The sequence below is a fragment of the Balearica regulorum genome, chromosome 1 (assembly GCF_011004875.1).
Source record: "Balearica regulorum gibbericeps isolate bBalReg1 chromosome 1, bBalReg1.pri, whole genome shotgun sequence".
NCBI lineage: Eukaryota > Metazoa > Chordata > Aves > Gruiformes > Gruidae > Balearica > Balearica regulorum.
In genome coordinates, this window is record NC_046184.1 from 24,875,708 (window position 1) to 24,890,266 (window position 14,559).

The 14,559-nt window shown below is 41.7% G+C and overlaps 1 protein-coding gene and 1 long non-coding RNA gene across 2 annotated transcripts; both read right to left on the reverse strand.

The window, feature by feature from the left end:
* Window positions 1-205: 205 nt before the first annotated feature.
* Window positions 206-6,719, reverse strand: LMOD2 (leiomodin 2). Its single transcript, XM_010301956.2, has 3 exons — window positions 6,331-6,719; window positions 988-2,331; window positions 206-635 (listed from the first exon to the last, which is right to left on the reverse strand). Exons 1-3 carry the CDS (start codon window positions 6,601-6,603, stop codon window positions 609-611), a joined length of 1,644 nt encoding a protein of 547 aa, XP_010300258.2. The 5' UTR covers window positions 6,604-6,719; the 3' UTR covers window positions 206-608.
* A 1,537-nt stretch (window positions 6,720-8,256) lies between these two features.
* On the reverse strand, window positions 8,257-14,335 carry LOC142600039 (uncharacterized). Its single transcript, XR_012833505.1, has 4 exons — window positions 14,159-14,335; window positions 11,832-12,009; window positions 9,857-10,141; window positions 8,257-8,471 (listed from the first exon to the last, which is right to left on the reverse strand). It is a non-coding gene; the product is annotated as an uncharacterized LOC142600039 (long non-coding RNA).
* Between the last annotated feature and the right edge of the window lie 224 nt (window positions 14,336-14,559).

Sequence of the window (14,559 nt, forward strand, 5' to 3'; positions counted from 1 at the left end):
TTGTATATAGCCTTATCAACGATTTTTTCCCATGTCAGTATGAAACTGCACTAACTTATGGGCTCAGGTACTATCCTCCAAGCAGGCCTGATGGGTGCAGCTGAGAAAGATCTCAGATTCTTTCCCAGGAGACTTCCCTAATGCTCATGAACTTGACGCAAAGATCTGGTAGGTTTTCACTCACAGAAACCCAGAACTATGTGTCTGCTTGAAAGCTTCAAACCACATTTATTGTAAATTCATGGAAAAAAAAAAAAAGAAGAAACCACAGGCTGGTAAACTATTACATCTCAATGTGAAGAACTTGTCCAGTGATGTGCAATCAGATATTGAAAAGAATATCTAAATAAGCAGCAATTTCTGAATAGAAATCTCATTAAATAAAAAAGAAAATTATTTCCATATTTACAGATTACAAGGCAAATGTATCCTTAAAGCATTGTGTCGCATTTAGCGGGTTTATTTCTTTGAAATAAAAGAGAAATGGTTTGAATCTAAGAGTGTACTTTGGAGGCAGCTTGCTACACAGTCTATTTTACCACCAGTGAATGGATGAGTAGCCTTTTCTTGACCACTGCAGCTCTCTGCTTCTTCTGTTGTCCAGGCTTTCACCGAAGGGCTTCTGGTACCTCCACCTACGAAAGGGGGGGAGGGGTGGGGATGGTGTTCATTACATTTGCTGTACAGACTGGATGGCAAAATTCCTACCGGAGCTGCAGACACATTCCCAAGATCCCTGTGCTACACAGCATCTCCTGTAACAAGCCTGAACCTGGGAAAGTACCCCACTTTCTGTCAAAACCACAGTCGAGTAGAAATCAGTGTGCTGAGAAAAGCCTAATCAGAGGAAAGCCTTCCCACAAATGTTTTCTTATGCTCATATTTCTAATATTTTTTTATTATTAAAAATATATATGCACTAAAATTAATTGAGCTTATGCGATATCTGAGCCACAATCAGTTACTGAAATATGATCTCTTACTTACCCGCCTTAATTGCTTTATGCTGCTTGCCCGAATTGCTTCCATAAGGTTGTCATGGAGAGACCTTTGTGGGGTGGAGGGACGGGTGGAGGGTCGTGAACCTTCCTCTGATTTTCTGTCTGAGACTGATTTTAGAGAATCTTTAATTTCTTTCAAGATGCTGTTCTCATGTTTTTTGCTTTTTTTGCCTTTTTTCTTTTTCTGTCCATTCTGTAATGCTTTTTTTGAGCTTTCTTGCTGTTTGATGACTTCAGCTATATTCCTGGTTGGTGCCTTCTTCTCTGGAATAACTGGGGGAGGAGGAGGAGGAGGTGGTGGGGGTGGAGGAGGAGGTGGGGGTGCAGGAGCTGGCGGCTGACTTTTCACTGGAGGTGCTTTCTTAGGGAGCTTTGGTGAGGACCAAGGTGAGCTCTTAGGTGACACATAAGGGGAGGATCGAGGTGTCCCCTTCTGCAAGACTTTGTTCTTTGGATTGATGGCTCCATCACAACCAGACTCTTGCTGCCGCTGCTCCTGCATACGCTTTTGCCTTTGTTTATCCATATTTCTTGTCAGGATACTTGTCATGCTCATTCTTGGGCCAGCAAGGTCAAAGTGGTATCCAAGCTTGACCAGAGTGGTGTTCTCCTTCAACAGTTTAACTATGTCCATTTCCACCTGGCTGCCCATGATGTGCCTTTGATTGTGGAACCGCAGTTCTGTTAGAACCTTGTTGTTCTGCAAAGCTCTCATGATGGCCAGCACTCCTTTGCCTGTGATAAAATTTGACTCAATATTCAGACTAGTTATATGCTGATTTACCTTTAACATACCAGCAATAGCTATTGCAACGTTGTCATCAGCATGCGTATTAGCCAAGCTGAATGACTTAACCACTGTGTTGTCCCTCAGGGCTTGAGAAAATTGTATAAGCATCTGTGAAGTGATGTTTTCAATGTTGTTCAGATTGACCTCTGTGGTGTCAGGATCATTGTTCCTAACTTTTTCCAAAGCATCCTCAATAACTGTTGGATTTCCACAAGGGTGGATGGCACTGCTTTTTAAGCTTAGATTATCAGTGTCTTTTCCCTCATGGCCATTGAGTAAGTTTTCATTGTCCTTTGCGCCATTACACTTTTTGCGTCTGATGTGGTCAGAACTCCTGCCATCCTCAGGTCGCTCACCAGCTGCAGCATTTTGCTTTTCCTCATCCTCATCGTCATCATCACTGTCGTCTTCATCTTCCTCCTCCTCTTCTTCTTCCTCTTCATCTTCTTCAGTATATGCCTCCTCAGACACTTCACTATTGCTTTCTGTGAAATATTCTTCCTGAATATCTTCTGAATTGTCTTCTTCTTGCTCAGAGTCCTGAATAGGAATGTAGGTGTGGGTGTTAAACATGATTTCAGTAATGTAGCTACTGCCTTTTTGCACAAAACCAATTATATTATAACTATGTAAGATAATATTGAAAGCTAAAAATAAATCCCCAGAAACAGAGACAGTTAGGAGAATCAACAATGTTTCAGCACCTAACACCTTTTTAACAGTATTTCTTACATTTTCTTTAGAAGATAAATACTTAGCATAAATTGGAACAGTTTTACTGACGTCAATGATTTTTGCCAGGAGAAAATTTGATATGAGATATTGCAACATGGCCATATTTCATGCTTTCTATGTGTTGGCATGTCCACAAGGGGATGATGTTATTTCGATCCTTGCCAGCAGAAACACAAGACATCAGTTTCAGAATGGACATACCTATGAGCAACAAGTTTCTTGATTTCATAAGGATTAGACACCTGTGTCAATGCTCAGACTCCCTTGCATGTGTTAGTACATCTAAAAAGGCTAAAGACTGTCAGGATTTAGAACACAAATAGTGTTTGCACATGTAAACATGCATATTGACATGAATTATAGGATTCATGTTGAAAAGACTCTGGATGCATTGTACGGGCTATACACACTTAGAAGGTATTTGTGAAGAAAAGATTGGGACACATTCCCACCGGTAACAAGTAATCACAAGTCAATAATCCCCAAATGTTTGCCAAGAGCTAAGACTGCTCACCAACAGCTGTCACAGGTCAGTTGCCACACTGTAACTCGTTATAACTGGGGGCCTACAGAGTAAACTGACTGTTTTTCTAAACCTCAAGGTTATTTCAGTGTGTTTGGTGGGCACCAAAATGGCAAAGTTGGATCTACTTCTCACAGCTCCGCCTAGTGCCCTCAGCAGTTGTGGTGGCAGAGGACAATTCTCTGTGCAGGAGCAGTAAAAGGTCTGCACCCCAGGGGGGTCTCACCCTTTGCCTGGAGGACTCCAGAAGCACGGCAGTGTTGTATGGGTCATGACTGAACCCACACGCCATAACCAACCTCAAACCTCTTGCCTAAAAAGTTCTCCCATGACCTGTTTTGTTGACTGGACAAGTCATAGTGTATATCTTTTTATTTACATTTGTAGATATTGATAAAATATTGGATGAAATGTAATTGTGCTGTATGCACTACTTTAGCAATGTTCATATTTTAGTCTTTTATAAAGTGAGTGCGCTCTGCAGAGACACACTGATTCTGTTTTGTGCTTCTGAAAAATGAAAGTGTTACTAGCATGACAGCCTATTTTAGAAAACCTGTGCAGCTTTAGGTTTCCTTAATTATCTGGCTCTAGAAATGCAAGGAAAGGTTAAAATAATAGTAATGACAGATTGCACAGTACTGTTTCACAATCTTAAGCAGATTTCTGCGTTGGGACGCATGCAAAACAGACAGTAACTAATGTTTGCAGAAACGTGACTCTAATGAAACAGGACATCGAGCTGTTCCACCCAGTTGTTCCTGAGTGTTCAGCACCTGGAGAACTTGCAGGGTCCGGCCCCGTTGCCCTGCACATGGAGGGCTTGCATGGTCCAGCCCCATTGCTTCTCCTGTGGATCACGTGCGGGAAGCCCCTCACACTGAGAGATGCCATGCTACATGTAGAAATAGGGCTGTGTTTAAGCCAGGTTTGTTATGCGACTAAGATTTATATCTGTAGCTTCTATACATAATATGCAGACTTTTAAAAGCTGCAAACACCAGATATCCAGGAACTCATCTTCATGGCTATGCTTTTATCTGTTTAGAAATATATGCTACAGCCTACAACACAGCTGCAGATGAGCAGAAGTTGGTGCCCCTAATATGCTTGATGACACCAGATTAATTAAAAAAAACCCAACAACTTGATGTTTTTGTGAGTGGCATTTCTGGGGTCAAAATCATAGAATCATAGAATCATGGAATCATTAAGGTTGGAAAAGACCTCTAAGATCATCAAGTCCAACCGTCAAAAGGGGAATTTAGTTTCCTGTCACATACATCGTTTGGTGTCATAACAATCTGCACGATAATTTTGAAATCGAGTGCTCTTCTCTTTGTAGATCCATAGAGTCATGCTTTGTTATTGTGGCAGCATTTCAGTACAGGACTGCTGCAGGCGGCCTGCAGGGAGTCCTCTCACTTTGTGGTAGTACCTCGATGAAAAGTTAGGACTAAGATAGTCAATGCAGAGAGATAAGTATATTTGGAGGGCATGTCACTCATTCGAAAAGGCTATCTGCAGGATGTTTGCCTTCTGGAGGGGCTGATCTCTCACCACGAACTACAGAAGGAGCACAAATAACCATCTTAGATAAGCTGTCTAACTTTCAGATAGTGGAGGGAACGAAGAAAATTGCTTTCAAGAAACTCACATGGAGCTTTCTTACTGCCTTCAGTGGAGAGAGCCTTTGTGCCCTCTACATCAGCGTGTCAACATTTTCATATTTATGGATGCATTTCGGAAGTTTCTTCTCAGATCAAAAAGTATAGAGGCTTTTGCTAGCACTTTTTTTAGCCAGTACCCACTGTTAATGCTGTATAGACATGGAAAAAGAAAAAAAAAATAAAATCCTGCCATTATATAAGATGCCAAACTAGACCTGTTCGGAGGGTTTTTTGGAACTGTCCAGGTTTCAAGTTCCAGGCTTAGCTGGAAATAAACATTAATCTTGCCATTGCCTCCCTAGGACTTGACAAACAGGGAGTGAAGTCAACATCTGCAAGCTGATACTAATGGTCTGATGACAGCTAGTGGTCTGTGTGCTTGCCTGCAAAGACATCACACCACCGTTCATGAGGAGGAGAGAACACTTAAGTGTAAAGAAATCCTGGATATTATTATTGCAGGCTAATTTAATCCAGGAATTTTTTTCTTAAAGACATTATTTTATCTAATGTACAAATTGCAGTTACTGCCTTGCAAATGAACCGAGCTCCTGAATCAAGGCTGTTAGAAGTTCTGAGCCCAGTTTCACTGTCTTTACCTCTTCTGTATTATTTGCTACTTAAACATGGGAAAACTTGTCCTTTTAGGGAGAGTTGGAGCTTGATATGAAGTAGTGTTTAAAAATAAAAAGCTACTTACATCCCTAAGTCGTCACTTTGCTTTGAAATTACATGGAACCAGCATGAAAAATAGAAGTTACTTTTCAATGGAGCTCAGTCTCAGAAATTGTTTTAGCAAGGGCCTGGGGGATGCCAACACAGACATTAGCTTAGACTGAGAGAGTTTATCGCCTGCTAGGACTGAGTCTTTCAGTCCTGCCCAGCTGTACTGCTCATTTGCAGTTCAGGGACCAGCTTTTATCTTAAATTTTGTTTATTCCAGGGGATGAATTGCCTAACAAACACTATTGGTTGCTTTTTCGGGGAATACAGATAAATGGTTTGGCTGCTCACTCTGCCCCAGGCCACTTCTAAATAACTTACAGCTACCCTCTGACAACAGTTCCCAGAAGACTCCGGAGTGGTGCCACGGATCCTCAGCAGGAACAAAGCAACATAAGCTGCTGACTGCAATGCAGCTTCCTTCCAGCAAGCATGAAGCCTGGCGTCTGCTTACTCGACTTCTGACAAAACATATATTCAAAATTATCTTCCTGACGTGCTTCTCAACAATCAATACTGATTTTTTTTTTTTTTAAAGGAAAGGAAAAGTCAATTTTTTAGCTTTTAAACAAAATCAAAAGTCCATATCGCTACCTGGCAATAATTTCTAACATGCAATGTTATTAAAATGTATTCCTATTTTAATCACTAACAGTATAGTTTTTACAGGATTTTCTTCTGTTCTCAACTAAACTTTTAAGGTACCTCCAGAGAGCAAAACTTCCCTGAGCGAACACGCAGCACTTTAGCAGACACAGAAGTATGGCTAACAATGTTCTTAAAAATGCTACAAGAGACTGAAAGAAAATGAAAAACTTGAGCAAGATTATGTCAGGGAAGACGAAGCCCAAATATTTCTAGGAAACAGCAAATGCCTCAGTGTCTTACCTTGTCACATGCACCCAATCTCTCTTTTTCTAAGAGTTTCCTGGTCTCCCTCTCCCAATAGGCCATCAGCGCTTCCCTGCTGAAAGTCCCCGTTGGTGTTTTCTCCGTCAGGCTCTTCTGTCGTTGTCCGACTGGAAGGTTACGGTCGGGCTCTATGTCCTCCAGCTCCCGCTCCAGCTCTTTCAGCTCCTCTTCAGTAAGAGAAGCGAGGAGCTCGTCTTCATCAATGTCTTCATATTTACTGAGCTCTCTTCTGTAGCCAAAGGTAGACATGGTCCCGGTTCGTCAGGCTGGAATAAACTTGAAGTTACTAGGCATTCAAGAAGGCTGAAGCAAGCAAGCTGTGTCTCGTTTGGTCAGCAACTGCTTCCCTGCGTAGCAGAGGCACCCTTTTAAGAGTAATCATCGGGGGCTTACGACAATGCACGAAGGGATGAAAGCATGCTCCGTTTTAAGCATCAGACGTCAGCTAGACATCTGAACAGCAAGAATGTCCCAACACTAGTGTTTGCAGGTCCCTTAAAGAGGGGGATTATTGACACACTGGCCATGGCCATATTTAGAGCAGGCGGCCAGCGGGAGAATACCAGCCTTGCAGGCGGGGGGGCAGCAGCAAATAAAACCCTGGGCACATTTACACCGACCTCATGTCCAAACGGCAGTAGGGAAAGAACAATGAAAGCCCATTTAATCCTTAGCTGCCACAGGGGCTGGAAATAAAACACCCTCACCGTTGTTCAGCGGACTTCCTCTCATTTTCACGGTTTTCTAGTGGAACCGTGCTGTTTTCATGCCAAGGTGTTTGCAGGAGCTTGCGATCAGTGGGAAGGCAGCCCCAGGGTAGGAGGTCAGCATGCTGAGGCCCACGGGGAGCACTGTTCCCGCAATGTCACGCCTTGCCTGTAACAAATCACACAACTGGATTATTTATTAATTCCCCTTTTTTTTTCCAAGGATGATTGCAGGGAGAATGAGCTCGACATGTCCATTTGGAGCTCCTGTGAGATTTTTTTTCACACGGAGATTTTTTTTCATGCAGAGTCCCCCAGAGCTTTCGGGGGAACCAGCCCTGGGTAGGCAGCAGGACTCCATCTTCATCACTTCTGACAGCCCCTAGCAAATGAAGGCAGGCCTCTAGTGGCTATTTTAGCTAATGGCTATCGTCATTAATGACTGATGTGCAGCTGAAGAGTGCCCTTCAATTCTTAATTTTAAATGTATATCTACATTATCATGTCCGCTAATAAACAATATTTTATTCTGATATTATTTTTCAGACAAGTATCTTCCAATGTAAGAAACTACAGAATGAAAGGTTAAACTTCACACTGGGTTTTTCTTTTCTCTGTTAGCTATCGATGATGGTGAACTAGCAACGTTTTCTGAAACATGCAGGCCAGAAGTATCTGCAGACCTATGTTGTGAGAGAGAGAGGGGGAGAGGAAGAGAGAAAGACAAAGAAAAGGTTGGTTTTGGTACAGGAAAGTAGGAACACATCTGTAACAACATATATAAACCTTATTAAAGATAACACATGGTGGGTTTAATTTTAGGTAGTCAAGTCAGTATTTAATGGAAATGTAAGTGAAAATAATTTGAAGTATTGTTCTCATCCAACGTAATCTCTTTTTGATTAGTATGGATTGGACACCTGAACTGATATATGATGTTTAGCCAAATTGCTCATTTAGTTTTATTATTATGCATATTGCTTTATTGGCAATGGAGAGAGGAGATTGAGCATGATTTTAATAAACAGATTTAATAAAGAAATTACATTTTTCCTTTCATCATTTTTCTATATGAATTTCATGCAGTTTAGCTTGCTCAAGAAGGGGGATGAAAGCTTACAAGCTTAGTCTTCCCTACCACAGGAAATACATTAATAAAGCAGACTAAAGAATATTGTGCATCTTAAAATAAAATAAAATAAATATTTGCAAGTCATTTACATTGACCAAATGTTTGCATAAAATAAAAAGGAGGAAGATGCAAACCAGTTCGGCTTATGGAGTTCAGAGCATTACCTTCACGGTATAAGATACTGTGATGGGTTACCTGTGTCTAGACAAGACAGTGGGTCAATAAAAGTTTGTTCACTATTTCAGCTGCACTTGCAGAAATGATGCTTAGGCCAAATTCTGTAAAATGTGAAACAACAGGAAAAAATAATAAATACCTTTTTTCTTTTAACTTTGCATTGCGAATGCTGACGTTGGCATTAATTAAATGTATATAACAGAACTCCAAGCAATTTTCTTTCTTCAGTGTGTCTAGGACAATGTTTCACTTTGTTATCATTGGAGTTAGCCAAAGAAGCAGCACAATAAAATTCTCTTTCTCATGTGCATTTTTGCAGACTACATTTTCTTGCAAATATTTTTAGATGGAGTTCATTAGAAAATTCACAGTGGACAGAGTTTCTGTTGGAAAATACTCATTGAAACTGAAGTGCTTTTAGAAATGCGCTATATTTTATTAGTACAGTGTTGACATGAACAACATTGATATGTACAATATTAAGAGCAAAAAGATGCTGTTAAAAATGAAATCTATTCAAATATACTGTTTCTGAGAAAATTCTGAGCTTTCTGCTTTTCCTTTTTTCCTCAGATACAACAAAATTTGTAGATGTCTGAATTTTCCTGGGCTGACAGTCCATAATACAAAGTACAAACATACAGATACCTGAATTGTCTATTTAAAGTTTTCTATGTATAATTCAGATTCTCCAAACTCAAAGGAACTTCAAAAAGCAACACACATTACACACTTTTAAAATAATATTCCAAAGGAAGATTTAGTCCAGTCCTTGGCAGCAACATGAATATTACCTTCTGTGGTACTCCTTGCTGAGGCATGATACAACACCAGGCCAGTGGTGATGTTTTTCTATATATAAAATATCAGTGATGTCCATTCTAGCCATGACATAAGAGAATTTAATGTTACTAAAGATGGACAAGGTATTTTATTGTAAATGTCTCCCCTGAAGCAGGGCAATTTGGCACAGTTAGGTGAGGTTATGAGAAGTTTGGGGCCTTTCTTAATCCTGTCCATGTCACTCATGGTAATTTAGGACCTATCCTTTATATGGAGATGGCCAAGGGTGAAGACCCATGAACACTTTCTAGAACAATTTTAATGAAGCTAATAAGGCTGTAGCACATGGCAAATTACTCACACAAAAAGGATGTTAAAACTGTAAAGCTAAGTACTCACAGGTCAGAAAACGTGGGGATAATATTTGTCCTTGCCTGCTGATGAGCACTGAAACACAGTTCTTAGTTCCATAATTCTGTAATCATACACTTTGAGCCTAGACCCATGAGTCCCCAGGACCTTTACTCTTGTTGAGTGTACAGGAGAGATTACGCACATTTAATAAACAGCCTTTCAGCATTTTGTTTCGCCCCTGTTCTTCAGCATATCATGACTACCAACAGCTCTATTTGTCCAGCGGCCCTTTCAGAAGACATGAAGGTGTTACTGCCTTTGTGAGGAGGAAGAATGGAAGTACAGAGACCTTAAGACTGAAAGTAACTAGTATTTTGGAGTTCAGGATTCCCTTTTTCAGGGCATTTGGCATTATGTGGCACCCCAGCTGGTCAGGGCTCAGGTCCTATGGGCACCAGGCACTGCTGAAGCTGCCCACTGCTTCGACAGTTCAGATCACAGGTCCCAGCTTCCGAGAGGAACTCTGCTGCAAAGACGGAAGTGACTGTGTTTTCCTGTTATTAGCATTCCTGCCTGAAACCTTTTGTTCTCATTCCGGAGTGCCATTTCTCAGGCATTATACATGTTTGGATTTCTGCAAAAAACAACCAAAAAATTGCAGTTTGAGCATCCTGTTATACATCCCAGGTGAGGTGCTTGATCACACCATTATAAACTGTTTAGGAAGAGTCCTTGTGCTGGTGAGGTGGCACAGTTAACTGCTTTCCATCACAGGAAGCAGGAGAGCAGAGTGTGAGCCGTAGGTCTCGTAGGTGAGGGCAGGCTTATACTGGCTGCACTGACCACTGTTCGGGATGAATCCTCCAAAGGGCTTCTCCGCCTCCTAACAGAAAACCCAAACTCACTTTCCTAACACCCTGCTGAAATCCTGTATGCAGGGAATAAACCATCTCACATATAGGCCATGAAAAACTCATCACTCGATTGACAGAATTATTAAAAGGTTTGTTCCTTTCAGGACCTGGGCTGAGAGAAAATAAGAGCTGGGAGCGGCCACTTTAGAGGAGCAGGATCCACTCTGCCGTTGTAGGTACCTGCCACCCAGGTTCCCGGCTTCAAGCTGAATGGAGCCCAGGCCGCGGCAGCTAGGTTGCAGACAAGACTTTCAATCTGTCCTAACGCGGGTGATCTATTTTCTCACTTTTAAAGGAAGAAACCCTTCTAAGTGCTTATATGTCCTTTTTTCATTTCCAAGCAATCAACTATTTCAAGCAGCAGCCTAGGAAACTTTGCTCTGCTTCTCACATGTTTCCAGACTTTGGGCACGCTGGCCCAATTGCTGAAAGGACATGAGCAACACTCAAGGAGTGGTACTCACCCCCCAGCTGGGCAAAGCCCACAGTTTAAATTTTGCTGCCACTCAGGTGAGTGCAGGGAAAACTACAGGCAAGCAAAGAGAGGGCTGCACAACCTTGTCCTCAGGCGCGGGACACGGCCAGCCCCAGGACAGCTGCTATTTCAGTCACAGCTCCTGAGGACAGCCTGTCAGACAGATGCATTGGCTCGTACCGCGCTGCAGTCCCACGCTGCAGGAACAGGTCCAATTGCCATAGAGCACATTAAAAACAATGCACCACAGCACGGCTGGGCTTTCCCCATCGCTCTCACTGCTCTTCTGCCGCTGCTTTTGCACCCCTTGCTCCTCAACCAGCTCGTTCCCTCTCGCCACCCCCTCATGCAGACCCCCAGGTGCCAGCCCCTGAGCCCTCCCCCATCCCCTTTCCTGCCTCCTTGCTGCTGCGCTGCCTTCTCCATCCCTGGCCCTGCACAGCCCCTCGCTGTCCTCACCTGCCTCCACAGCCTGTTCCCTGACCTATCCTTCCCTGCCCTCCTCACACATCCCCTCTCCTGCCTCCATGCTCCTCACTGCCTGCCTTCCCCCTCCCACCTCTATAATTATATATATACACACAAAATACATATATAATTACTATATATAATTATAAATGTAATAAATATATATAGTGCATATACTTATTATATCTATAATTACTATATATATATTTATATATCTGTCTGTCTATCTCTCTATCTATCTATCTACCTATTCGTGTGTCAATTTCAGTATGCTGCTTCTACAGGCCCAGGTTGAATGTAGGGTCCAAATCGGCCTGAAGAGGCAAAGGATCAGCAATCTGGCATCTAAACAGGACCATGAGGTAGACTGATGGGACAAGCTGTAGCTCTTTCCCCCGGGAGACTAGCGTAACTTGTGAAAATTGTGGACACCATACTGTTCCTGAAAAGGATATGTCATCACCTACATTTAACAGTGGTATCAGCAGAGCAAATGGGATAAAGCATGCACTGGAGGCATTTGAAGGAACAATTTTTCAGCTGCTTTTCGCTATGCCAGATGATTCTGTTGTCCTGTCCATCTCTCCTGGTGATGCCGTAAATAGGGAGTCACACAGGAGAAAATGTTATTTCCCTTCATCCATGCTGGGGAAACAAAAAGTGGATAAGTTTAAAGATGACCCTGATCCAAAAACAGTCTTTGCTTGGGAATCAGACTCAGCATCCTAACTCAAAGATGAATTTTTCCCACTGATCCCCTGCAGCACACCCCAGGTTACCAGGAGGGCAGATTCCAGGTCCAGATTGTAGCTTAACAACTCGGACCCATCACAAACAGTGATCAGCTTTCACTCAAAAACATGTGCACATGGGCTGCCTTATTGCTCAGATTTGTTTTGAAAACAGCATTCCCAACAGCTGCTGGGGACATAACCAGAAGTCTATATACAACACTATATACCCACAAGCTGTGGGGCAACCACTAATCTCATGTATTTTGATGGTGGGGGTGTTTGGGTTGCCTTGTTTATGAAGAAGAGTGAAGAAGTGAATAGGGTCTGATAGTGCTGCTGCTGGGAAGAGCATAAGCATGTGTCTTGGGAGTCAAGAGGTTGACCTGGCTGCAGGGAAGCATGGGGGGAAAAATTCATCTGGGTACAAGTAAGAACACTTCTGGACTACCAAATTCCTCAACTTTTAATTAAAAGAAACTCACTTCCCACATTGCACAGGCACCCAGTGTCCTTTGTGCATGGATCCTGAAGGTCTACTGTTTATACAGTGAGGCATGTAGCTGGGTGCCAAGGGTGCAGCAGACTCAGGGTTTATTGCCCCTTTTGCCTACCTGAATCACACTAAAATAGGCAAGGCGAGGGGAACAAATAAATTTTACTGAATAAATGTCATTCCCAGTTTTCTTTCCTTCCTCCACATCCAATACTTTTTAATCATCTTGTGTCAGTACAGTGTCATGTTCTGTAATAATAGCGTGAGATGAACCTGCTTATCTTTGACAGCACAAACTATTCCTGCCAGGGTTTTGCTCAAAGCAAGTGCTTCTCCACATCTCTGCAGACTGGCCATTTCCTCGGTGTCATTTTTTGCTACACCAAAAAAATAAACTGCTTTGTACACAATGATCTTAATGCTCTTGCTTTCATATAGCTGCTCTTATCCCTCAGGAAGAATTTCAGTGTGCTTTACAAACATTGCCAACAGATTTACAAACTATATATAGAAATCATTTCACTCGCTACTGATGTACAGACATAGGGTGACCACAGCAGCTGTTTGGAATTACATCGTGATATTGCTCAACAGGTTTGGACAGGAAGTAGGGGCCACTGTATTGCAAAGAAAGTAGCAGAGGAACTGCTGTGTGCACAAAAAATGTGGGGTTTGGATGCACAGTTTGAATGGGATGCTCTTTAGGCATCTGTAGTTAGCCTGTTCTTTCCCAAAAAAGCATGATAAAATAGGTAACATCTGCCAACGTAAGCATTATATTATTTGTGGTGATATTTGCAAATATACCATATTTGGATGTCCAGGTCAGGTAGTTACTAAATTATAAGTGATTATAAAAAGTGCATGGACTTAATCCTTCGTTGAATGCCTTAGTCCCAGATGCTCCCATGTGGCTTTGCCAAACCTACAGTTTGCCATTCAGATAAAAAATTTGCTCTATTTCTTTATACACGGAGCGCACCATAGGCACCTACTTCTATATTTAGCATTTCCTTGTTTTTTGTCACTTTTTTTTGTAAACATTGTGTGTTTATGAAGATTTTTTTAAAAAGCAGATCCCAGCAATATAAACAACTGATGTGATTCACAGGGAATTAAATACAAGCAGCAGTACTAAGTAAATTCTCTAGTTTATTGTCTTTATTTATGCCTGGTTTTTAAATAGTCCATATTAATGATGATGGGACTTCTGGTCACCATGTCTACCATGTACATAATACGCAAAAAAAAGACATTTGATCAACTTTGCCCGATCAAATGTAGAGAGTTCTAATGAAAATGTGAATTTTGGAAATGAAATGTAAATATATTGTACATGTCACCAGAGCTACACTGTTATATCAGCCTTATGACTACTAAAAATTTACTAATATATTTTTACAGCTTTTCAGAACAACCGTGAACCACAAGTTCCTCAGGGACTATTTCTCCTGATTTAAGTACCTCCTTTGCTGGTGTGATTGACACTTAAGAGAGCATTTCAGCATTGAATTTCCCATTGCAATATATACCTTTAAATATTTACACAGTAATTTGGCACACTTACCCATGTACTTCTTTCTGATTTATCCAGCATTTGTGCTGGTAAAGAATCGGGATGGATTTCTTTGAAGACTACTCCATGCATTTTGAGACGGTGTATTTTTTGAATCAAGGTCATTATCTGCAGGGTATAGAAAAGGCCTCTGAAGGATAGACACCTTGGGTGGCAAGGTGCCAGTTTTAATTAAATTACTGCAGCCTAAACAAACACTTTCCAGTGGAAAGGTCAGGGAGAGAACAGGCCAGAATAGGGCCATTAAGGCCGAAAAATCACTTTGGCTGGAATTACTTTTCTTGATACCATTTTCCTGAGCAGAGATCTATCTGTCCTAAGACTCACAGGAAAAAAAAAAGGGAGGGGGGAGGCTTTAAAAGGACTGATTCAGCAGGCAGCATACACCAGGG